The sequence below is a fragment of the Oncorhynchus kisutch genome, linkage group LG4 (assembly GCF_002021735.2).
Source record: "Oncorhynchus kisutch isolate 150728-3 linkage group LG4, Okis_V2, whole genome shotgun sequence".
NCBI classification, from domain to species: Eukaryota; Metazoa; Chordata; class Actinopteri; order Salmoniformes; family Salmonidae; genus Oncorhynchus; species Oncorhynchus kisutch.
In genome coordinates this window covers 15,651,135-15,662,703 of record NC_034177.2, presented here as the reverse complement: position 1 = coordinate 15,662,703, position 11,569 = coordinate 15,651,135, and the positions used below count along the sequence as shown (strand labels likewise).

Sequence of the window (11,569 nt, the reverse complement as noted above, 5' to 3'; positions counted from 1 at the left end):
AAGAGATCATAGAAAAAGTAATATCCAAATAGTAAACATAATATGCTAGATGAAACTTGTTATTCATGTTCGATGAAATTGTACTCTACCAAATACATTTCTAACGTTTTTACAAAAGAATAAGGCTGCAGGCAACTGAAAATACGCCTAAATTCGCTTGTCAGGGGTCCTACCGCACCATCTTTGTATGAAACATTTTGTAGGATGAATGTATTTATTTAACGTTAGAGATTGAAAATCGAACCTACTACCTCTATAAATAAGGCATTTAGCTATATTATTAGAAGTTCGTTTGATGTAGTTGCTTCATGATTTGGTTCTAACGTACTACATTATCATATTTCTAGCTAACGTTAGCTCTATAAACCAGCTAATGGAAGTAGCAGCTAATGCGTTTTAGCTAGCTGTATACATATAACTACGTTGACTAACACAGTAGCTAACCTAACTAACATAGGTGACAGTGTTAGCTCGAAGAAGACTGATGTAAGTAACGTACATTTGACATCGAATTCTGTGTCTTGTTTGTGATATAGCTGCAAAGTGCAATCAAGTACATGAAGGTGACTGAACATTTCTCTGATTGGACAAGGACACTTGCACAACCAGTGGAAAAGCATATGGTTGAATGATGGAGGTTGCCTATGTTTGTGAGTGGGAGAAGAGACCCAAGAGCAACCACTATCCTTCCATCCCACTGGTGTGTGCCTGGTCCTGCAGGAACCTCGTTGCCTTTACCACAGACCTAAAAAATGAGGAAGACGAGAAAGGTACACAAATGTGCTTGGTACTGATCTTGTGACCATTTTGTTGTGTGTAGCAAGAGCACAGTAGGAATGTGAAATGGAACAAATCGCATTGCCAGTATCAGGTTTGATCCCATATATCTGTATATAATTTTGCATATGTAACTCAATGCCTCATAACTTGATTAGCAGAACATGCACCGCAGTGATCAGTGATTTGCTTTATTTCAGAAGTCAGTCATATGGTCCACATCATTGACACAGAACACCCATGGGATGTGTACTCCATTAACTCTGGACATGGCGAGGTCATATCCTGTCTGGAGTGGGACCAATCAGGTGGGTCAACATAGTAACAACACCAAAACTACTCTTAAAGGTGCAACTGCCCTATCGGTCCAAGTAGACTGATGTGGAACTCAGTACAATGCCAAGAAGTGTCCCTAGTGTATTGAGTTAAAATGTGTGTGAACCTATGACTATGTTCATTCATAGGTTCCAGGTTGCTGTCTGCTGATGGAGATGGGCAGATCAAGTGCTGGGCGATGGCAGATCACCTGGTGAACAGCTGGGAGAGTTCACTAGGGAGTGCAGAGGACGGAGACCCCATCATAGCTCTATCCTGGCTGCACAATGGAGTTAAGCTGGCTCTGCATGTGGAGATGGTAATGGACCACCAGCTTGTTCTCATATTCACACAGTCTACCAGCTCTTCTTAACTGTCTGTGTGGACCTTATGATTTATTATCATGTCAGTATTTTATAGACCAGTTTAAAGCTCTTTTTTTTATTTGACATTTTAGTCATCCAGAGCGACTTACAGGAGCAACTAGGGTTAAGTGCCTTGCTCAAGGGCACATCAACAGAATTTTCATCTAGTCGGCTCAGGGATTCCAACCAGCAACCTTTCGGTTACTGGCCCAACGCTCTTAATCTCTAGTCTAAGCTACCTCTTGAGATAAGACAATACTGTATATGCCATTATTTGGCAGGGGGTGCTGTACACTGGCTGTGGAGCACTGCACATAACAGCATTTAACAAGCATATAACAATATATACTAGGACATATAACTGTAATTTGCCACTTCGTTTGTTGAAATGTGCCACACCCCACTCTCGCTCTACCTCTCCTCCAATCTTCCTCCCCCAGTCGGGCTCCACCAATTTCGGTGAGAAATTTTCACGGGTCAAGTTCTCACCGTCACTCACGCTGTTTGGGGGAAAGCCCATGGAGGGCTGGCTGGCCGTGACAGTGAGCGGCCTGGTCACCGTGTCCCTGCTGAAGCCCAACGGTCAGCTGCTCACAGCCAGCGAGAGCCTGTGTCGCCTGAGGGGCCGCGTAGCCCTGGCCGACATCGCCTTCACCGGCGGGGGTAACATTGTGGTGGCGGCCACGGATGGCAGCAGCTCATCACCTGTGCAGTTCTACAAGGTAGGTATTAGCTAGCGATGAAATTACACAATTATTTTTGTTATTCTTATCATTACTGGCTACCACAAGAAGTGCTAGCCAGTCGCCTTGTCTCAGAAAAGTCTGGCAAATAATACTGTTCAAATGCTAACACTTTTTATTTTCTTGTAAAGAGCATTTACCATCCGATAATGTGACATTTTACTCCAACATACGTTATTAAGTAGTGCTAGTATTGCAATAATATCACTGACTTTTCGTGATTTTAAATTTCCATTGTCGTCCCAACTCTACATCAAGGTGTGCGTGAGCGTGGTCAACGAGAAGTGTCGCATCGACACTGAGCTGCTGCCCTCGCTCTTCATGCGCTGCACCACGGACCCGGTCAGGAGAGACAAGTACCCGGCTGTCACACACCTCAAGTTCCTCACCAGGGAGAACTCGGAGCAGGTGAGAGAGACACTGTGAACACGTTGCTTTCCAAGTGTCCTTTATTTTGAATTCTTTCCAGCTTTATCACTTACCAGTATGCCAAATGTGCATTCAAACAGTGTAGTGTTGTGTGTGTGTGGACTAAACCGCAATATGAATACTCTTTTAGGTGCTGCTGTGTGCCTCCAGTCAGATGGGCAGCATCGTGGAGTGCTGGTCATTGCGGAAGGAAGGCCTCCCTGTCAATAACATATTCCAACATCGTTCACCAGTAGGTAAGGCAGAGAAAGATAAACCAAGGAAGAGCACACTCAACCCAATTATAAGTATTACTGTAGGTCACTTATAGGGGGCATCTCAATATTTTGAAGTTGTTTCCAATTGTTGTCCATTGTTGTTCAGTTAAAGAACTGAACAGGTGACAGTAAATTCCCTTTTAGGCATCCTCCATTTTGTTTTCAGATCAATGCAGTTAAAGGAAACGAAACGATACATTATTCTACAATTGAGATGCCCCCATAAAGAGACACCCCTTACTCACCCTTTCCTCTCTCCATCCCCACAGTGGGCGAGAAACAGCCGACGATCCTGAAATGGCGCATCCTCTCGGCCACCAATGATCTGGACCGCGTGTCGGCCGTGGCTCTGCCAAAGCTGCCAATCTCCATCTCCAACACTGACCTAAAGGTGGCGTCGGACACCAAGTTCTGCCCAGGCCTCGGTATGTGCTGATGCCAAATAACCCGTCATTCCCCCTTCAGATCTACTATTGAGCACTCCAGGTGGCAGCATACACCTTTACAGAATGGTGGTTTGTAGCTCTATTAAACCTACCAAAGAAAGTGGTTCTATGCTCAAGGAACATGTTAGGGAAGTGGTACCTACATGGATGTGTCCCACACAATATAGTGGTAACATGACACATTGATGCATAATGGCAGAGAAAGTGATGAGTGGAATGTTATAAACTTACTGTGTTGCCCCTGTCTGTGCTGCTGGGGTCATTCTCAATGCCTCCCTCTGGAGATCAATAAAGTGAATTCAATTGATGTGATTCTGTGTGGTGGTCCCTCCCAGGCCTGGCCCTAGCCTTCCACGACGGCAGTATCCAGATCCTCCACCGGCTGTCCCTTCACACCATGGGCGTTTTCTATGGATCCTCCTCGGGCTCCTCCCAGCGGCCCGGTGATGAGCCGGCCATTAAGCGGCAGCGCCCCGGCGGCCCAACCGTCCACTTCAAGGCCCTGCAGTTCTCCTGGACCTCACTGGCCCTGGCCGGAGTGGACAACCACGGCAAGGTGAGAGTGCAGCAATGCGTTGAGATCCGTTGACTGTGATCTTACATGTCTCCCAGTACGATATCAGCACCTCATCCCCCTTTTATAAAGATGAGGAGAAGGCTACTCTGGATTTGAGGTTGTAAAGCTTAGATGGCTTAAGTTTTTGAAAAGGGAAAAATTTATCATTTTTTATCATCAATGTCCCTTGAATACACACCCCAGCCATTGGTGTTAAATCTTACAGGAGTTTATGGTCTGCAGTCAATAATGTATGAAACAAATACAATAAATGTATCCTCTCTTACAACAACAAGCTATCCATGTCCTTATTCATGACTTGTGTCCGTCCCCGACCATCCCTCAGATATGAACAATATTTGTATCCATATTTTTCATATCTCTCTTTTGGCTCTTCTTCCCTCCTCAGCTGCACATGATTCGCGTATCTCCATCCATGGGCCAGATGCTGGACATGAACACACTTTTGCGCCACCTGCTGTTCCTGCTGGAGTACTGCATGGTGACAGGCTACGACTGGTGGGACGTGCTGCTCCACGTGCAGCCTGGCATGGTCCATAACCTGGTGGAGAAGCTGCATGAGGAGTACATGAGACAGAACCAAGCCCTGCAGCAGGTAGGTGGACCATGATGAGCCAGAACTAAGCTCTGCAGCAGGTAGGTGGACCCTGATGAGCCAGAACCAAGCTCTGCAGCAGGTCGGTGGACCGGGATGAGCCAGAACCAAGCTCTGCAGCAGGTAGGTGGACCGGGATGAGCCAGAACTAAGCTCTGCAGCAGGTAGGTGGACCGGGATGAGCCAGAACCAAGCTCTGCAGCAGGTAGCTGGACCATGATGAGCCAGAACTAAGCTCTGCAGCAGGTAGGTGGACCGTGATGAGCCAGAACCAAGCTCTGCAGCAGGTAGGTGGACCGTGATGAGCCAGAACCAAGCTCTGCAGCAGGTAGGTGGACCGTGATGAGCCAGAACCAAGCTCTGCAGCAGGTAGGTGGACCGTGATGAGCCAGAACCAAGCTCTGCAGCAGGTAGGTGGGCCGTGATGAGCAAGAACCAAGCTCTGCAGCAGGTAGGTGGACCGTGATGAGCCAGAACCAAGCTCTGCAGCAGGTAGGTGGACTGTGATGAGCAAGAACCAAGCTTTCAGTCAGACAGACTGAAATCTGTTGTAAACTAATTTGTGACAATAGATGGAAGTGTTTTTGTTTGTTTGTTTTTCTAATATCCAGTATCTGTGTGTGGAAGGTGCTCTCGACACGTATCGTGGCGGTTAAGGCCTCCCTCTGTAAGCTGTCATCGGCCACAGCTGCGCGAGCCTGCGACTTCCACGCCAAGCTCCTCCTCATCGCCATTAGCTCCACCCTCAAGTCCTTGCTGAGACCCCACGTCCTCAACACTCCAGACAAGAGCCCCGGGGACAGGCTGGCAGAGATATGTTCCAAAAACACTGACACTGGTAGGAGGACTAGCATCACTACCATTTATACCTGTATAATCAATGAATAGACGGATTCCACTTCTGACACCAATTTCACTTAACGTGAGGCTGGAAAAATGAATTATTGTCTGTTTTAACTGAACAGGACTTTTGTTATTGTTGAACAGACTAAAGGCTAAGGCTGCGTTGTTTGCCGTCCTATTAGCTTGCTAGTATCTACAGTGCGTGTCGTTTTTATTTTAAGACTTCAGTGATTCTGGTGAAGATTGACCTTCCACCCCCTCCATAGATATCGATAAGGTGATGATCAACCTGAAGACGGAGGAATTTGTGCTGGACGGCCCCCCTCTCCAGTCTCTGCAGCAGCTCATCCAATGGGTGGGAGACTTTGTGCTGTACCTGATGGCCAACCTACCCAATCAGGTGTTTTTTTTATTTTTATGAATTGAGCTACCAATGTAGGCCTTTCACAGAGCTACCGATGTAGGCCTTTCACAGAGCTACCGATGTAGGCCTTTCGAAGAGCTACCGATGTAGGCCTTTCGAAGAGCTACCGATGTAGGCCTTTCGAAGAGCTACCGATGTAGGCCTTTCGAAGAGCTACCGATGTAGGCCTTTCGAAGAGCTACCGATGTAGGCCTTTCGAAGAGCTACCGATGTAGGCCTTTCGAAGAGCTACCGATGTAGGCCTCTCGAAGAGCTACCGATGTAGGCCTCTCGAAGAGCTACCGATGTAGGTCTCTCGAAGAGCTACCGATGTAGGTCTCTCGAAGAGCTACCAGTGTAGGCCTTTCACAACATGCTGAAAAAGGGTGCATTGTTTTTCCAGAAACACTTTAATAAGATATGATATTGAAACAATGTAGTGTTCAATCAAATGTAGAGCTGGTGCTAGTAAAGTGTTCTTCTGTCTGTCTCTGTCCTTCTGTATGTAGAGCTGATGCTAGAATAGAGTGTTACTCTGTCTCTGTCTTTCTGTGCTATCTACCTCTTGTTTTAACCCTTGTCCTGTCTCAGGGCTCCGTCGTGCGTCCCGGCTTTGGATTTCTGCGCGACGGTTGGTCCCTGGGTATGCTGCGGGAGATGATGGTGATGATCCGCATCTGGGGCCTTCTGAAGCCTGGCTGCTTGCCCATCTACACGGCCACCTCGGACAACCAGGACAGCATGTCGCTGCTCTTCCGCCTGCTCACCAAGCTCTGGCTCTGCTGTAAGGATGAGGAGAACATGTGTATCTGTGGACTATATATTATGTGGATTATGTAGCTATGTGGGGTTAAATGTGCCAGAGATGCCTTAAGTTATAACAGTGTCATCAGTCTGTGTCTGTCTGTATATGAGTCTACTCTGTCCATTCTTCTGTCAATGTGTCTATGCATCTGTTTAGACCTTACGGCCATCAATCTGTCTCTGTGTCTGTATGTGAACCTGGCCTTCACCCATGTATCCCCCTCCCAGCTCGGGATGAGGGCCACCCCCAGGAGCCAGATGAGCCGCTGATAGACGAATGCTGCCTGCTGCCCAGCCAGCTGCTGGTGCCCAGCATGGACTGGCTGCCCGTCAACGACGGCATCATCTGCAAGCTGCAGGGCAAGCACCCGCTACGGCTTCAGTTTGGCAAGCCCTACAGCCTGCCGGGTCTCAACTCTACACCCCAGGTGGAGGTCTTCTCCAGGTAAGAGTGAGGGCTAGATGGTATTCAGGGGAAAAGGTGTCTCTGCCACCTGGTAGGCTGTTTAGGGTTAGAAGTAGGTGTAGTGCTCTTGGCATTTGGCCCACATGGCACTCAGTTGTCCTTTTGACATCTGTTTGTAGTAAATGTGCTTCTGCTTAATATTGCTAATATTTCAGTCAAAGCTCAGGTGAAGCCTTCCTGACAGATGCCATTGGTCAATATATTCATTGTGTGTGTATCTAGGAGCCCGGGGGTCCAGAGGATGGATCATCTACGTTGTCTCTACATGGGAGTCTGCCCCACAGAGGACAGCAAAGCCTGTACCAGGTCAGACACCACACCACTTCCTCTATGACCCACTCCCCAACACTTCCTGCTTTTCCTTCATTTTTATATCACTCTACCGCTTTACATTTTCATTATTTAAGAACCTTTTTTTTTTGTCCAAGTAACAATTTTCCTGGTGTTGCTTTTTCAGTCTGACCATGCCTGTGTTGACATTCACTCTCTCTCTGCCTACCTTTCTTTTGGCGGCTTTCCACCTTTTTATTTCGCTCTCTTTCTCTCCCTCCCCCATCTCAGGTGTGGCTGTGTGACTATGCTCCGCTCGCCTAACAAGACCAACGCCATGAAGCAGTGGGAGCAGCGCTGGATCAAGAACTGCCTTTGCGGAGGCCTCTGGAGAAGGATCCCCTCCACACTGTCCTGAGATCTGTCCTGAGATCATTATCACCGCCAACCCTGACCTCAGGTCAGCCTTTGGACACTAGCCTGCATGACACTGCTGCCTCTTAGCAGATCTCTTTTGGGGACAGATGAAGTACTGGATATCCATAGGGTTGTATTTCAAAGATCGCTGTTTGGAGAGGCGGTGATCATGCCGTCATTGGGGTTAAATGTGCCAGAGATATCTGTAAATAGGAACCACGTGTTTTTTATGTCTCTTTATATTCAAACCTGTGTCAAAAAAATAAACCTTATTTGTGACCTTATGGTTGAGCGGTGTGGCTTTTCTCTTCAAATCCTATTTGAGATCTGGACACGTTTGCTCCTATTTTCATGTAAATATTGCATTTATGTCAATGGGAGATGATAATTAGGATTGGCCCTTGGTGGATTATTGTTTGTTTCGATGTAGTTAGAATGTGGCGACTAGACGTCTATTGTGCATAGAGCCTAACCTGGCTTTAGTCTTGTCATGTGCACCAGGGATTAGACGAAGGAACTAGTAATAATAAGCAATACTATTCACGTTAAGTGAAATATGATGATTGATATTTGATAAATGCATCTCAAGGCTAGAAGCATCAGAACCCCTAGAAAGGTAGTTGTAACCTTGGATATGACTGGGCAAAGTGTTAAGATTAGGAGAGACATCTATTTTATAATACACAAGAACACAGCAAGAATGTCTGATTGTGTAAGGGTCTTGTCTAAAGGACTGTCCTTTGCCCCCACATACTCAACTAATTAATTAATTCCAAAGATTGACCTATTTTGTTTCTACAGCAATCTACATCTGAAGGCCTGGTACAAGCAAAACATCTCCAACTACAGAAACCAGTGTTTCGGGTCAGGCAGTTTGTGTCCTCAAAAACAACTTCCACCTTTTGTCGCATTGTCCAGAATGCCACACTAAATACATTTACAAAGAAGGTGAATTTTGATGTGGAGAATCTGTTTACGGGTCAAATGGACTCCAACCAAACACGACGTAACCTTTCTAAGACAGAGAGGCATACATTTGAATCATTGTCCAAAAATTGACGGATTGTGGTTTAACTAAGCAGACCAAGGTGGCGCTACACTGAATTGAAAGGGCTCCTCACAGAAGCTAAGGAGAATAACTACATTTCAGACAATGAGTTCAAATTGATTTTCAATGGCAGTATGGCTTCTTTTTATCTTCCAGGAGTCCACAAGAGTCCTGAAAACCACCTTGGCAGACCAGTCATTAGTGGTAATGAAAGTTTGACAGAACCCATCTCCAAGTACATTGATTACTTTATTAGGCTGGGAGTGACGGCGGGAAAGGCTTATCTTCAAGATACCACAGATGTGTTGAACAACATCATTCCTTTTTAGTCACCATGGATGTGGAGTCTATACACCACCATTGAACATGAACAAGTATTGGCAGCTTATACACCATTTCTTGAGTATCTGGCCTGAGACTGAGATGCCTCTCACGTAATTCATTGTCTCATTGACTGAATTGTCTCATTGACGCCTTCAAGACCGCTTAGCGGAACACAAGTATGCCATACGGGTAGGCAATGAAGACTACCCCATGGCAAGGCACTACATGTCCTACACCATGGCAACCCTGCCTCCCTGCAAGCTATGGGTATTGATCATGTTTCGGCCTCAATTAGAAAAGGAGACCGTCTTAAACAGCTAAACTAAAGACAAAGTTTTGGGATTTACAAACTACAGACAAATAAGTACCCTGGTTAAAATTAAGATATGGATTTCTCACCTTTCCTGTAGGGTGGTGAGAGGTTCCTTTGCTGTCATCTAGTGGACATTTTGCTCTATTGCCCTCAGCTAGGTTTAGACTGTTGCGGACCATATTTGCTGTGTTCTAGTGTACTGTACTATAAAATAGATGGTTCTGTGATTCTTAACACTTTGCCCAGTCATATTCAAGGTTAGAACTACCATTCAATGTGTTCTGATGCTTCTAGCCTTGAGATGCATGTTTTATAACATATCTACAGTAATTCACTTTTTATTGTGTATAGTATTGCTTACTAGGCGTTGTCCAATGAATTCTCTAACCACGCCCTCTTCAAATCAGGGTTGATTAGAAAAAGCTTTTCAAAAGAGGACATTGTATTATCATATATTTGTACTCCCTGACGAAGGCCATGCAGCCAAAACTTTGTTTCCACGTGCCATATAAAGGCATTTTAATTAATTATACGAGAAGTGCCTTGGTCCTCCTTTCTTTTTGATGACCAATTTACCAAAGAACACCTGTTTACCAAAATCTACTATTGTGTACGTGAGCACTTTATTTGAAGTCATCAAATCAAAGTTTATTTGTCATGTGCGCTAAATACAACAGGTTTAGACCTTACAGTGAAATGCTTACTTACAGGCTCTAACCAATAGTGCAAAAAAGGTATTAGGTGAAAAATAGGTAGGTAAAGAAATAAAACAACAGTAAAAAGACAGGCTATATACAGTAGCGAGGCTATAAAAGTAGCGAGGCTACATGCAGACACTGGTTAATCGGGCTGATTGAGGTAGTATGTACATGTAGAAATGGTTAAAGTGACTATGCATATATGATAAACAGAGAGTAGCAGCAGCGTAAAAAGAGGGGTTGTGAGGGGGGGCACACAATGCAAATAGTCCTGGTAGCCATTTGATTACCTGTTCAGGAGTCTTATGGCTTGGGGGTAAAAACTGTTGCCATGCGGTAGTAGAGAGAACAGTCAATGACTGGGGTGGCTGGGGTCTTTGACAATTTTTAGGTCCTTCCTCTGACACTGCCTGGTGTAGAGGTCCTGGATGGCAGGCAGCTTAGCCCCAGTGATGTACTGGGCCGTACGCACTACCCTCTGTAGTGCCTTGCGGTCAGAGGCCGAGCAGTTGCCGTTCCAGTACCAAGAATCACTGCCGTACCAGGCAGTGATGCTCTCGATGTTGCAGCTGTAGAACCTTTTGAGGATCTCAGGACCCATGCCAAATCTTTTTAGTTACCTGAGGGGGAATAGGCTTTGTCGTGCCCTCTTCACGACTGTCTTAGTGTGTTTGGACCATTCTAGTTTGTTGTTGATGTGGACATCAAGGAACTTGAAGCTCTCAACCTGCTCCACCACAGCCCTGTCGATGAGAATGGGGGGTGCTCGGTCCTCCTTTTCCTGTAGTCCACAATAATCTCCGTCTTGGTTACGTTGAGGGATAGGTTGTTATTCTGTCACCACCCGGCCAGATCTCTGACTTCCTCCCCATATGGCTGTCTCGTTGTTGACGGTGATCAGGCCTACCACTGTTGTTGTCTGCAAACTTAATGATGGTGTTGAAGTCGTGCCTGGCCATGCAGTCGTGGGTGAACAGGGAGTACTGGAGGGGACTGAGCACGCACCCCTGGAGAGCTCCAGTGTTGAGGATCAGAGTGGCAGATGTGTTGCTACCTACCCTCACCACCTGGGGGGCGGCCCGTCAGGAAGTCCAGGATCCAGTTGCAGAGTGAGGTGTTTAGTCCCAGGGTCCTTAGCTTAGTGATGAGCTTTTTTCATTTGACCTTTATTTAACTAGGCAAGTCAGTTAAGAACAAATTCTTAACTTAGCTTAGTGACGATCCTTAGCTTAGTGATGAGCTTTGAGGACAATATGGTGCTGAACGCTGAGCTGTAGTCAATGAATAGCATTCTCACGTAAGTGTTCCTTTTATCCAGGTGTGAAGGGGCAGTGTTGAATGCAATAGAGATTGTATAATCTGTGGATCTGTTGGGGCGGTATGCAAATTGGAGGTGGTCCTAGGGTTTCTGGGATAATGGTGTTGTGAGCCATGACCAGCCTTTCAAAGCACTTCATGGCTAGAAACGTGAGTGCTATG

At 46.1% G+C, this 11,569-nt stretch overlaps 1 protein-coding gene across 3 annotated transcripts; it reads left to right on the top strand.

Moving 5' to 3' along the window:
• Positions 1 to 164: 164 nt before the first annotated feature.
• On the top strand, positions 165 to 7,991 carry LOC109889103 (mediator of RNA polymerase II transcription subunit 16). 3 transcript variants are annotated; one of them, XM_031822510.1, is made up of 16 exons: positions 165 to 486; positions 593 to 770; positions 981 to 1,085; positions 1,242 to 1,411; positions 1,898 to 2,179; positions 2,459 to 2,608; positions 2,760 to 2,865; positions 3,156 to 3,311; positions 3,668 to 3,888; positions 4,298 to 4,504; positions 5,132 to 5,342; positions 5,614 to 5,747; positions 6,342 to 6,534; positions 6,783 to 6,999; positions 7,243 to 7,326; positions 7,582 to 7,991. In XM_031822510.1, exons 2-16 carry the CDS (start codon positions 629 to 631, stop codon positions 7,706 to 7,708), a joined length of 2,505 nt encoding a protein of 834 aa, XP_031678370.1. In that variant the 5' UTR covers positions 165 to 486; positions 593 to 628; the 3' UTR covers positions 7,709 to 7,991. The 3 variants fall into 3 exon arrangements, with proteins under 3 accessions (XP_031678370.1, XP_020335879.1, XP_020335877.1); XM_020480290.2 differs by having other exon boundaries at positions 978 to 1,085; XM_020480288.2 differs by having other exon boundaries at positions 165 to 770; positions 978 to 1,085.
• Positions 7,992 to 11,569: the final 3,578 nt, after the last annotated feature.

Excerpts from the sequence above, each read along its gene's own strand:
- LOC109889103 (XM_020480290.2), top strand. The coding sequence starts at position 629 with ATGATGGAGGTTGCCTATGTTTGTGAGTGGGAGAAGAGACCCAAGAGC. Across the intron at positions 4,505-5,131 it reads AGAACCAAGCCCTGCAGCAG|GTGCTCTCGACACGTATCGT; the intron begins GTAGGTGGACCA and ends TGTGTGTGGAAG. Across the intron at positions 6,535-6,782 it reads CACCAAGCTCTGGCTCTGCT|CTCGGGATGAGGGCCACCCC; the intron begins GTAAGGATGAGG and ends TCCCCCTCCCAG.